The sequence below is a fragment of the Labeo rohita genome, chromosome 6 (genome assembly GCF_022985175.1).
Source record: "Labeo rohita strain BAU-BD-2019 chromosome 6, IGBB_LRoh.1.0, whole genome shotgun sequence".
Lineage (NCBI taxonomy): Eukaryota > Metazoa > Chordata > Actinopteri > Cypriniformes > Cyprinidae > Labeo > Labeo rohita.
This window is the reverse complement of record NC_066874.1, coordinates 28,806,679-28,820,872: the sequence shown is the minus strand read 5'-3', so window position 1 is coordinate 28,820,872 and position 14,194 is coordinate 28,806,679. Positions and strand designations below refer to the sequence as shown.

General features: G+C 36.5%; 1 protein-coding gene across 1 annotated transcript; it reads left to right on the top strand.

Annotated features, from left to right (window-relative positions):
* The first annotated feature begins 364 nt into the window (after positions 1 to 364).
* igfn1.4 (immunoglobulin like and fibronectin type III domain containing 1, tandem duplicate 4) lies at positions 365 to 12,274 on the top strand. The gene is made up of 23 exons (XM_051112975.1): positions 365 to 445; positions 3,770 to 3,848; positions 4,402 to 4,524; positions 4,810 to 4,949; positions 5,067 to 5,166; positions 5,291 to 5,329; positions 5,431 to 5,482; positions 5,590 to 5,779; positions 5,979 to 6,092; positions 6,174 to 6,342; positions 6,425 to 6,697; positions 6,815 to 7,282; positions 7,413 to 7,537; positions 7,625 to 7,766; positions 7,876 to 8,169; positions 8,246 to 8,545; positions 8,635 to 8,814; positions 9,015 to 9,143; positions 9,210 to 9,289; positions 9,390 to 9,582; positions 10,684 to 10,977; positions 11,058 to 11,378; positions 12,146 to 12,274. Exons 2-23 carry the CDS (start codon positions 3,821 to 3,823, stop codon positions 12,148 to 12,150), a joined length of 3,759 nt encoding a protein of 1,252 aa, XP_050968932.1. The 5' UTR covers positions 365 to 445; positions 3,770 to 3,820; the 3' UTR covers positions 12,151 to 12,274.
* Positions 12,275 to 14,194: the final 1,920 nt, after the last annotated feature.

Sequence of the window (14,194 nt, the reverse complement as noted above, 5' to 3'; positions counted from 1 at the left end):
TTTAATGCTAAACTCATTTGGTTTTTTGATTGCAATCATAACATTTCTGCAAATAAGCAAACTAATGTTATCGAGTTCACTTTCGGCTTTGTTAGACAATGACAGTAATTAACAAACACATTCTCTGAGCCAGACTTTGAGATTAGCTTCGATTCATAAGATAAACATCAAAAATATAATGGTAAACAACCTTTTTCCAATGCCTGACATCACACGAAACAATAAAATTTAGATTCACATTCAGTCAGGATCAGAAGATGATATATGAATATGAATATCTGCTTGATGGGCTGGACATCCACCCCACCCCAGCTTCTCAAATAAAAGCTTTAATGTGACAGCTGATTGATTCAACTGCATGGAAGATTTCCATTCGGTCCACCAATGTTCTTAACTGAACAAGCAGCATTGACGCAGAAGCTGAAGGAACAGCGAGATTTAAAAGGTGAGTTTTTATTTTCTTTGACATGCAGCATAAGGATCCATCAGGAATAATTCATCATTCCTAAAAGAAATTCACAGCTCACCCATAGTTATGAATTTTATCAGTCCTTGAACTATGAATAAATATTGGAAACAAATTTGGCCATAAATAATGGGTTTGAGCACATGATTTTGTTACCACAATGGGAAGACAGTTGCACATGTTAAACAGAGGAAAAAACCACAGATAGCAATTTGCTATACCACACTAGGTGTGGTTTTTCCTCTTAAGAGTTAGGCTAGACAAATACATAAGTGGTCATCTACCAGCATACATTATTTATTTCTGCTATTAGAATCACTTCCATCCACACCATCCCTGGACTAAACTTAGATCGTTATGTTTACCTGAAGATGTGTTATGCAGATTTAAGCAAACTTCTATTAAAAATGCAGGCTGTTTTTTCAATCCAAATTTGGATTAAAAAAATATATATATATATATTAATAATTTGTACCAGATAATGTGTTATGCAGATTTAAACAAACTTCTGTTTGAAAACGCAGGCCATTTTGTTAAAATTCAAATTTGCACAAAAAAGTAAATATATGAATAAATAAATAATAATTTCAATAGCTCAATATTTTAATATTCCTATCAAAATATCTTGTGAAGCAAAACAAATTTCCGACTTGTTTTTTTAGAAAAATATATCTGAATAATGTTATTCTTGATCTAAATATAAATCTAACAACGTGGTATAGTTCAACCAAAAATACAAATTCCCAATTCAAGATTAATTTACTCACCCTCAGGTCTCTCCAAACCTCTATGACTTTCTTTCTTCTACAATGTTAGAGATAATGTTAGGCAGAGCATTAGTGACCATGATCACCATTCACTTTCATTTACATAAAAACAAAGAAAATAGGGACTGTCATTTTGCAATCTTCAAATGGTCTAAAACAAATGTAATAATAGAAAAAAAAATCTAGATTTATTATCTTAAACATTTGCTTCTTGAGTGCATTTATCTTGTTTTGATGCATTTTATCTGGCTTTGATTGTTTGACTTTGTTTTGTACACTGGAGGGAAAAACATGAGGTAGACAGACAAATAAAGTGAAAAGGGGAGGCTTTTGGATAGACAGCTTGACGCCAGAACTCTCACGATCGATTGACAAATGTTCAGGAAAGATGAGCAATCTGAATGAAAGGTTAAGGTTAGGACCTCAGAACATCATCACCCCAGCCTTACGGTGGAGAGCCATTGCTTCAGCTGCTGAAAAAAAAAAAAAAAAAACGTAAAAAAAAATTTTTCTTTTCCCTCAGCAAGACACAGTTACTAAGCACTGCACGATTGTGTCAAATCTTTTTGGTTGTAAGCTAGGCAGAAAGAATAGTTTATGGCTCACATAATTTATTTTATTCATGTGTGATCTGTCAAATGTTGGATAACTGTTTCTTTCCCCTTTGGCCTTGTAAAAACATTGCTGAGGATCCTGTGAATCTTGGAATGCCAATAAATTTTTTACTGCCAGTCTTGTATTACGCACCATGTGATATGTATGAAATCAAAATCTTAATATATCTTTACTGGTTAACTTTTTGAAGGTCACGGCCTGACATATCGTCTTCAGGGCCATTTGGAAAAAGAAAGAAGAACACCTTTAAATAAAGGTGAAAACTCTCTGGCTGGGGTTTAGGACTTGGCAGTTTAATTACTTAATCTATCCTAGTTGAAAATCATGATTATTTGAGAAATCCAGTATGTTTTATTACTAAATGATGGATGGCACATCAACAGTTTTATCAATAATAGTCACCTATATACAGATTTTTATGACAGTGTTTTAGCACCCTATAAATATATAAAACTCGATTTTGAGAACAAAGTCGTAAAGTTGTAAGAATAAAATCGTATATGCTTAGGATATTTAAGGCATAATATTGCATGAACAAACTAAAATTACTTACAGAACAAAAACAATCACACTATTACAAGACGAGTTGTGATCACAAGATGAATAGGTCAGTGCAGCAACAGCAAAACAAATCCATGCAAATAAGGATGCAATTGAATTATAAGATTTACAAAACAAAGAAGTCTTGTGGTGCATCAGCACAGTAATTATTACTATCTGAACACTTCAGTAGTTATGCAAAGAATTTAATTTATTCAGAAGAAACAAACATTCATGCTCCACTTTGCTGTTCTCGACCACATCACTTTGATGTTACTTTCCTAACTTTATTCTCATAATATTACAATTTTAATCTCATAATGATATGACTTTCTCATAATTGGCTTTTCTCTCAAAACACTGTGCACACTTTCCCACAAGTGGATGGGATCATATGCAAGTTATACAGAGACTTTGTATCACTTGACTGTTTTTTTAAACCTTGTTGTTTTACAAAAGACAAACTTACAGTAGCGAATTGTAAAGCCATGGGAAAATGATTATATATAACTGAATATACACTACCATTCAAAAGTTTTTAAGTTTTTATTAAGTTTAAGTTTTTAAAGAATTATCTACGCTCATCAAGGCTGCATTTATTTGATCGAAAATACAGAAGAAAAACAGTAATGTTGCAAAACGTAATTACAATAAAAAATAATGCTTTTACTTTAATACACTTTAAAATATAATTTATTCTTGTGATGCAAAGCTTAATTTTCAGCATCATTACTTCAGTCTTCAGTGTCACATGATCCTTCAGAAATCATATGCTGATTTGTTATTAGAATTATCTATGTTGGCAAAAGATGTTCTGTCAAATGTATTTATTTTTTTATTTATTTAGGATACTTTTTCCAGGATTCTTTGATTAATAAAAGGTTAAAAAAAACAGCATTTATGCAAAAATAGTCTTATCTAACAATATAAGTCTTTGCTATCACTTTTTATCAATTTATCACATCCTTGCTGAATAAAAGTATTAATTTCTTCCTATTTTAAATAAATGCTGTACTTTTGAACTTTTTATTCATCAAAGAATCCTGAAAAAAGTATCACAGGTTCCAAAAAAAAATGTCAAGCAGCACAACTTCAGCACTAATAATAAATTAGTATATTAAAATTATTTCTGAAGGGTCATGTGACACTGAATACTAGAGTAATGATGCTGAAAAATCAGCTTTGATCACAGGAATAAATTAGATTTTAATATATCATATATATTAAAATAGAAAAACGTTATTTTACATCATAATAATATTTCACAAAATTACTTTTTTCTTTATTTTTGATCAAACAAACGCAGCCCTGATGAGCATAAGAAACTTCTTTAAAAAACATTAAAAAATCTTACTAATCCTAAACTGTTTTCCAAACACAGGTAGAGCCTAATTTCTTGACTACTGGAACAAGTATAAAACGCATCCTAAAGATGCCACAGCCTGCGGAAGAGATTCAGGGTAAGTTTGAATATGAATCAAAACATTGTATTCGCAATGATTTACATTATTTAATGTCTTAAATAAAAATACATACAAATGTATGTCCCAGACAAAAATGGGGGGCAAAAAAAAAAAAAAAAAAAAAAAAAATAGGCCCAGAAGTATTGTGTTTGAAAGCTTCTAATACTACAAAATCTCAACAGCTGCTGAGTCGTAAACCTGCAATTTTAAACTCAATTGTCAAGAGAACACTCCGAATTTTACTTTTCACACACATAATAAATGCACCACCAAGCCTAAAACATTTATGGTACGTTCAAAGTGGTACTTTATCCTTTATTTTGATGCCTCCTTATTTGTTTTGGCCCAAACTTCCAAGGAAACATTGCCCTCATGTGGTTAAATTAATAAATATCAATAGCGAAGGCAATGAAGATGGCACCTCAGTTCTATTTTAAATAACATATGGCATATGTGTGTGGCTAATTTACAAAAACCAAACATGCAGTGTTTAATAAAACACAATGTCATGACTAATGCAATTTAATGATTAAAGCATATATCTTTCAAGTGGAGATCAAGAAGAGATCTAGAGTGCCTGGTGTTATGATCACCCAGTACGTCAAGGAACTGCCACGAGGAAAAACTACACCTGATTTCACCAGAAAACCAATTGCCTTGACAGTTCAAGAAGGTATAAAATAATAATTATTATTAATGTTATTTTTTAATATTGTTATTATTATTACTGTTACTATTGTTAAAACGTATTTAAAAGAGTTGCTCTGATCAGTTGTTAATAAATTCACACTATAACTAATATATAGTCCAAAAGACTACTCTGAGAATTTGATTAAACATTTATGTGTTAGTTGAGCAGTCTTTTAGATATAATGATAAAGTAGTAGCTTCGGGTAGTAGATCCTTCATAAGCATAAAACTCAGAGATGATGAATGGGTTGCCTTTCCTTAACTGCAGGCAAAGTGGCCATTTTCAAAGCAGTGGTGAGCGGAGATCCAGCACCAAGTGTAACATGGGCTCGCAACAAGGGTGACACTTCTGATCCAGAAAAATATAAGCCAAGATATGATGAAAGGACTAGAGAACATGTTCTAGAGGTAACACACCTATGCCAGAAATTTGAATCTGAAATTACATTTTCATACAATACAGTATATTATGATGATGGATCCTTCTACGCTCCAATTATTGTTTAATTTATTGCATTCAAACAGATAGTAAATGTGCAAGTAGATCAAGGAGACACATACAAATGTTTCGCAACAAATCAATTTGGAAAAGCTATGTGCACAGCTACACTGAGCGTATTTGCAGGTAGGCAATGTATTTTTATTTTAAAAAAGCATAATATTCAAGAATATTACTATATTTAAATCTGTACATTCAGTGCTCACATTTATGCAATGTTCTTATGGTAGTTCCTTTCTTTGTCTTTTAGTTGGATTCAAGAAAAAGCCAAATGATGCATCAAAAAAGGGTGGATATGTTCATCCTGAAATATTAAATGTAAAGAGGGGCATTTTATTTACATGCTGTACTGATAATGTATAATGTTTTCTGTTTTTTTTTTTTTTTTAGATGGTCAAGCCAACGATCCTGAGGACTTTAGGAAAATGCTTAGGAAAACCACGTAATTGTTTAACTTCTCAACTGTCAGAGAATCAAGTGTTTCATAAATGTCTCTTATAAATCAAAGTGGCTTTTTTCTTTCATCAAAATGAAAAATCTTTGGTCTAGAATTGTCAAGAAGAGAAAAGAAAAACCCAAGAAGGAGGGAGAGATTGATCCAAAATTCTGGGAAGTGATGCTAAGTGCAAAAAAATCTGATTATGAGCGCATCTGTCACGAATTTGGAGTCACTGACTTTCGGTGGATGCTAAAACAGCTTAACTTGAAAAAAAAGGAGAAGGAGGATGAACAAGCAAAGGTATCTGTCAACAATTTAGTCATCTGATGCTGTGGTCTCACTAGATTTGTCAGTGAGTCAGTTTCCAATCATTTTGAATTCGCATTGAGACACCCTTTAGTAATTGCAATAGTGCTTTAGCCAATTCCTCTAATAATTTCTACTTGCTGTTGTTTTTTTAAAGGATATTTAAAGGACATTCTTACCTCCTGTCTTACAGGTGGTTGAAAATGTTGACAACATGCAGCAGATTGAAGTGAAGACAAGTGGCAGAGCTGAGTTCGAGTTTGATATGAAGCTTAAGGACCCAAACAGTAAAATTTATCTGTACAAAGTAAGTTCTAATGGTTGTATGCTGATAACAAAATGTCATCTAGCACAAAAAAGCAGGTTAAAAACTCTTCACTCTTTTTAGGACGGTGAAATGCTTGATTATGGTGAAGGTACTAATGATTCGTCCAAACACAACATGAAGAAAACTGGTGATAAATACAAGTTTAGCATAAACAATCTTGGCTTAAATGATAGTGGACTATACCAAGTGGATGTTGAGGATGTCAACATTTTCTCAACAACCTTAGCAAGTAAGAAAGCATTTCATCTTTAGGTTTCTTTAGATTTCTTTACATCCCTTTTACATCCATTTCATCAATCATTTCCCTACAGTTCCAGATGTGGAATTTGATGGCATGCTGAAAGATGCTAAAGTGGTTGAGGGCCAGGATGCAGTGTTTGAGGGCGTTTTTTCTGGCCCCGTACCACAAATCACCTGGTGCGCCAATGACATTTCTGTTGAGCATGGAGACAAGTACAACATCATCGTCTCTGAAGACAAGCTCACCCACAGATTAGTAGTGAAGAACTGTGGAAAACAGGATAAGGGTGTGTACACAGCTATTGCTGGGATTAAATCATCTAGGGCCACCCTTGCTGTTGATGGTAAGTCTTCAAGAAGAACAAAGACACATCATCATCTTTCAGCATACTTTTACACTACCATGTATATCAAACAGGCTAATAACCTATTATTGTTTGTCATGCTCTATGCCACATCAGAGGACCCTAACACCAAGGGAAAAGGCCGAAGTGGTGCAGGTGACGGAGCAGATGAACAGGCCAGACTGCAAAGAGAAAAAGATGAAGCATCCAGGAGAGGCAAGGGTACGGATGGGAGAGGTGATGGAGCTGATGGCCGTGGTGGACTGGATGGCCGTGGCGGACTTGATGGCCATGGTGGACTGGATGGCCGTGGTGGTGGACTGGATGGCCGTGGTGGTGGACTGGATGGCCGTGGAGGACTTGGAGGAAGAGGAGATGCGTCAGGGAAATATGGACAAGGTGGCCTTGGAGGACTTGACGGAGGTGGAGAAGACAGACATGGAGGAGATGCAACAGGGAAGTACGGACAAGGAGGAGATGGTAAAGATGGAAGTGGGCGGAGTGGAAAGGATTCTGGAATGGGTTTGGGAGCAGATGGACTGGGAGGCCTGTCAGCTGTGGTTGGACTTGGTAGAGATGGTACAGGTATGTTGATGAAAAAATTGTATAGAAATTCTGTCAACATTTTACTTTACTTATTATTTAATTTCCAAGAACAACGTACCACTTAGTCTTAGACAAGTTATTATAATTCATTCAAATGCATTCATTCCAGATGATAAAGTGCACTTTGCAAGCGGCTTAACAGACAAAAATGCTCTCCGTGGCAAACCTGCAGAGCTAGTGTGTAAACTAAATACTGACAAAATTGATGGTGTGTGGTATAAAGATGGAAACAAGGTATGGTCGAAGCAATACATCTCTGACTGGTCACTTTTCACTGACCAATACAGAGTTTGACATTCATATGAATCTCTTTTTCATTAGCTGACCTCCAAAGATGGAGTGGTTATCTGTAAAGATGGTGGTACACATAAGCTCATTATCCAGAATTGCAAGGATTCTGATGCAGGTCTGTATCATTTTGAGGTGAATGGTTGCAAGACGGAGGCCATGGTGAGAGTTGGAGGTAATCATGTTAAATTTTCTTTTTCTACAATTCACTAGCACGAGGAAGTTTTTCAGTTGTCAGTTTGAGCTTAATCTTTTCTGCTGTATATTGCTTTTATATTTCCCAGATCTTCCAGAATTTGACCCTGATGCTTTGCAAAAGTTCTCTAACCCTGTGATAGTGAAAGCAGGCCAGAGTGCATCTTTTAAGATGTCATTTCCTCCACAAGCCTCACTGGAGATTAAATGGTTTAAAAATGGCTTAGAGCTTTATGATGGTGGTTCGGTGAAAGTGCTGAAGGAATCAAACCACAGTCGCCTTCAAATAAAAGACTGCCTGCGATCAGATACTGGTCAAATCAAGATCCAGCTAAAAAACCCTTTTGGTTCTATTGAAGCATTGTCAAGCCTTATTGTACTAGGTGAGTACAATTTCAACTGTTACCAAAACAGCCAGCTAACTATATTTTAAGTAACACACATCTCTGCAACCGACAGACAAGCCAGGTCCACCTCAAGGCCCACTAGAGGTGAACGAAAGCACATCCTCGGTCCTTGAATTGAAATGGAATCCTCCGAAGGATAACGGTGGCTCAGAAGTGACCAACTACATAATTGAGCGTCACCAGGTTGGGCAGAGTACCTGGAAAAGGGTTGGGGATATTTCAGCCAACCATCTAACCTTCAGAGATAAAAACGTGTCTCTTGGCAAGAGGTACATGTATCACATCTACGCGGAAAATCTTGAGGGCATCAGTGAAGCGATGGAGACTGAAAAAATCATGGCTGGCTCTTTAAGTAAACTCCTTAAAAGTCTTTACTGCTAAATTTTTCATATTGAGAAGTACTGAAGTCATCTAATATTTATATTAACTATGTCTTGGCAGTGTTCCCTGGTCAACCAGGCACACCAAAGGTGGTCAGCGCATTCAAAAACTGTATAAATCTAACATGGACCCCACCAGAAAAAGATGGAGGGACTAAAATCTTGGGCTACCAGCTGGAGAAACGTAAAAAAGATACAAACCAGTGGGTGACTCTGAACTCAGTTAAGGACCCTATCCAAGGTATTTTTTTTTTTTTTTTCATTTCTTTCAAAGCTCCACAGTAAATGAAAACCAACTTACACTGCACTGATTTACAGCTTTAGTAAATGTTGAGTCTGGAAAACAATTGCTAGAACAAATCAATAAATAACCATTAGCAAGCACCTAACTTAAAGTTCAAAGACCTCAAAATACATATAAGTGGTTTCTACTTCTTACAGCTCTGAAGTATGCAGTGAAGGATGTGTCAGAGGGGTCAGAGTATGAGTTCAGAGTAACAGCCATTAATATATCTGGGCCTGGAGAACCTAGCGCTCCTTCTGCAATGGTCTGCGCTAAAAACCCTAACAGTAAGTCACACGATTAAGAAATAAAGTTAAGTTCAAACATCTTTACTGATTTCAAACAATTTTTAGTGAAGCCCCATTTCAAAGATCCTGAAGACTTTATGGCAGTGAGATCAGGAAATTCTGTCCGAATCAAAATTAATTATGAGGTAAAAATCCATATCTACATATCCACACTTTGCACACCTCTTGCTTCTATAAAGTTAATTATCTTCTTCAAAAGGAAAAAAATTTATATTCTGCACACAGGCCTCTCCACTGCCAGACATTACGTGGCTTAAGAATGGGGAACCTGTATCTCCCTGGAACAAGATCATTCATGAAGATGGCACCTGCACGCTTGTCATACCTTCCTCAAAGTACTCAGATTCTGGAGTCTACACCATTGTGGCTAAAAACTCAAGCGGGCAAGCCAGCTTTGACATAGAGGTCAGAGTAACAGGTAAGCTACATGTGATGTAAATGACATAGATGTAATCACACAAGTATATGCAAACAAGTTTAGTTCTTTGCTGCATACAAAATTTAAATTTTTCCAAACCTGTTGCAAATATTCATTCCAGTGTTTAAAGTAATTTTGCATGCTTTAAAGAATTAGTTCGCTTCCAGAATAAAATTTCTTAATAATTTACTCACCCCCATGTCATCGAAGATATTAATGTCTTTCTTCAGTCAAAAAAAAAAAGTTTTTTCAGGGGAAGATTCCAGGATTTTCCTCCATATTGGACTTCAATGGGACCCAACGGGTTAAAGGTCCAAACTGCAGTTTCAGTGCAGCTTTAAAGGGCTCTACATGATCCCAGCTGAGGAATAAGGGCCTTATTTAGCTAAACGATTGGTCATATATATATATATATATATATATATGTATTTACCTTTTAACCACAAATCGTCTCAACTTCACGCATTAGTGATGTAGACACATTGGAAAGGTCATGCGTGACATAGGCAGAAGTGCCGACCCAGTGTTTACAAAATGAACATGCAAAGACACCCTTTACAAAAAAAAACTAAGTACACAAATGAAGAGCAAACCACGCGTGACCTTTCCAACGTGATAACATAACGCGTGAAGTTGCGGATGCACATTGCAGAGCTTGTGCAATATGAGCATTTGTGGTTAAAAGCATATAAATGTTTTATTTTTTTTGGGAAAATGACTGATCGTTTCACTACATAAGACCCTTATTCCTCGGCTGGGATTGTGCAGAGCCCTTTGAAGCTGCACTGAAACTGCAATTTGTACCTTTAACCCGTTGGGTCCCATTGAAGTCCATTATATGGAGAAAAATCCTGGAATGTTTCTCTCAAAATTTCTTTTCGGCTGAAGAAAGAGAGACATGAAGATATTTGATGACACGGGGCTGAGTAAATTATCAGGAATTTTTCATTCTGGAAGTGAATTAATCCTTTAAGTCTAGGTGAGACCATGCCTTCAAAAACAGCAAACCAGAAAAAAAAATGTCAAAGAAACAAAGAGTTACTCATAAGTGAAAAAAAAAAAACTATTCCTATAAAATTATCCTTCTTTATATGGCTACAGATGAACCCAAGCCTCCAGGCCCAGTGGCACTAGAGCAGGTGATTCATGGCAAAGTCATTATCTCATGGGGTCCTTCTCCAGACCACGACAAAGACGACAGACTGCACTACATGGTGGAAGAACATAACTCCAACACACGCGTCTGGCGCAGAATAGCCGACCACCTTCTCTGTACTACCTATACCACCAGCATTCAACCAGGTCAAGAATATCACTTCAAAGTCTATGCAAAAAATGATATGGGACTTTCAGATCCTTCAGAATCACCAACATGGGGCGTAAACAATAATAAAGGTGGGTTGCAGGACCACTACCAGTTTAGCACAATGTATTTCACAATGCTTAGATCTTTTCTTTCTTGGCTTCCTACGTAGTTCTAGCGCCCTCAACTGTCCAGGCTGTGGTCACTTTGGAAAGGCCACCATCCATCCTTGTTCCCCTGAAACTTCACACTCCACCAAAAGGATACCAGTGCTACATGACCTGCGCCGTCCGTGGCTGCCCTGCCCCATATATTGCATGGTACCATGATGGGATTTGCATCAACTCCGACAACAACTACTACATCAGAAACGCATTTGGCGTCTCCTCTATGTACATCCTCAGAGTTCGGCCTGAAGATAGTGGCGAGTACAAAGTGGTGGCAGTCAACCCATTTGGCAGGGCAGAATGTTCTTCTACATTAAAAGTGAAAGGTATGACAGCTGCAGTGATCACTTCAAGGCTTGAGAAGTGTTTACTCACAGTCACCTGATTCACATGCTGGTTTCTCCATTGTGAATGAGTCACGTTGCTAATAATTTTAAACATGGTTACGTAATGCAAATGGGCTACAGCCTATGCCAGAGCCTGTCAAAAACTGACCTGAGGGGCAAATATGGACCGTCAATCATTTTTATGTGGTCATAGATTGATTTAGACAAATTAGCTGCAACGCTTGATGCATTAGAGCACTTTCTGTGCAAACCTCTATAGTGAGTTCAGAAGCACTCAGCAGTCGGCAATTAAAAAAAAAAAAAAAAAAAAAAAAAAAAAAAAAACCTAATTGTATAAGACAGATTACACTAATGTCCTCTATACTGTCCCTTTGGACAAAACTGTGAATACTGTGTGTACTTGCATTGCATTTTCAATTGCAATATGACTTATTTTAAAAAGCAATAACATACAAAATTAAGCTTGAGTAATGAAAATGAGTGAAAAGCGCCAAGATCTGACAATTACTCAAAAAATGAACTGTCATTTGGGTAATTTGCCTTTCTGAAAATGTAGATGAAAAAGCGCTGGCCAGTGCATTATATATGTAAATCAAATTACTTTTACAAATGCATTTTTCTATTCAGCTTTTAACAAAGAAACCAAGGTTTAACATAAAAATGAAAAACTCTTGAATATCATGTTTGTATAGAATAGTTGGCCATTCATTTTATTCTTTCTCCTTTTTTTCTACTCTGCATTTCAGATTGATCTGTACTCCGCTGGACGTGCCAGTTTTTGCTCTGCTTCTGCCACAACTAATTTCATGCATAAATTTTAAGATAGAACCATGCATGCATATAAATGAACATAGCTATTGTGGATTGCAATTGAGAACACATAGAATTTTGAACATAGAAGTCGGAATGTATTTAAGTGCATATGACCCCACAATATGCAAATAAACTTTCTGTCAAGCATACTTTCTAGCATATTATTTTATGAGACTTTTCATGTCACCCCACGTGAAATCTAGTTGAACTAGTGAACTCTACTGGACATTCTTCTTGGACATGGTTGAAAAAGCTTTACAGACATTTATTCCCAGACACATTTCCAGCATCATTCATTGAAAATTACAGTTTAGAATATTCCAGCATGCAGCACTCAGCAGTACAGTGACATGACATCCAAGTCAGTGATAGCTTGAAGATAGAATTGTTTCAAATTGCAACCTGAATAGTACCAGTCTCAGCATGGCTCCCCACAAAAACAACTCCAATGTCAGGCATCCTTGACATCATAGCAATTGAAACTGAAACCACTATCAAAAAGCAACTGTGTAGTGAATAGCACAGAAGATGAATTTTAAAGAATCGAAAATACATTATATTAATTTCAGTACTCCATACAATTCAATGAATACATTAAATGAACAAAATAATTTTGCAATATTGTACAATAACAAATGTCACTGTAATGGCCAAGGCCAACATTTACATACTATCACACTAAGGGATAGACTGAGATTTATAGTTGACTGCTTGAAGGACTGTTTTCTTCCCTTCTTTCCTTTTTTTTCCAGAACATATCTCAGATAACAATGTGTTGTGACTGATCCCGAGTATCATCGTCGCCCCAATCTCGCTACAACAGCAAGAATTGCTACTGACAGGTTGTCAGTTTCTGATAAACGCTCACCTGAAATCAACACTGCTTCGTTATCACTCCTACAAAACCAGCAACACGTCTTGTACTCCCTACTGGATACGGATACCCCTCGTGCATGTACGGAGCGTTCTCGAAGTCTTCCGACCGAGACAACGCCCACGTACCCTTTTGCTTTTGCCCTTTTGGATTTACCGCGCTTCTGACCTTCCAGCTACGACCGGAAACTAACAATGAAATTAATTGTTCTACCTATTTGATTGTTTTTTACGTCTACATCTACCCCAACCCTAAACTTAGCCCTTACTATAATACAAAAACAGTATTATTGTTATACAGTGTGACAAAAAATAACGTTAGATTGATGTGCGCTTGCCCAGTAGCCAGTGCTGCATCTTTTCTAGCCTTTACCCCAATTGGCGGCTCAATTATCGCGCATGCGCATTTGCCGCTTCGGTCGCCCATTAATGATAACCTGAGGAAAACTTTGCTTCTCTTTTACATCTTAAAAAGATTTTATGCAGTAGATCGGTTCTATCAGCACCCACAAAGCTTCCTGGATTGCCATTCCACTCGGTAACATTAGGCAGTTTTTCATAAGCAATTTGTATATATGTACATTATTCTTCTATTATGTCATATTTTTATTCATACTAGCATTTAATGCCACAGTTTAGTGGGTAAATTATTTTCCGGCGCCGATAGCCTTGTGGGTGTCCCAAGATCGAAAACCACCTCGTGGACCTTTCCCAGTTCCCCTCACTTCCTGTTATATCTCCACTGTCCTGTCATCGAAAAATGACAAAAGAAAAAAATATATATATATTTTAGCAGAGACATAAATTCAACAAACACACACACAGCTTTCATATGTGCATCTATGGAATGTGTGGTGAATACTTCTTCCGATGGACCTTCTTTCACAGGCTTTTGGCTGCTTTATTTTGTACTTTATTTTGTACCACCAGACAGCGCTGTGTTCGACACTCTCTAAGCTTTTAATCTTTTCCCGAAACATTAAGAGGAAAGTCTTGATGCTTCACGAGGCTTCATTTGCCCATCACTACTGTCAACTGTTGAATGAATGAGTGTCACGTCCCGCTTGATTCTTTCAAAACGGAAGACACTCCCACTTTTGACGCAAGGT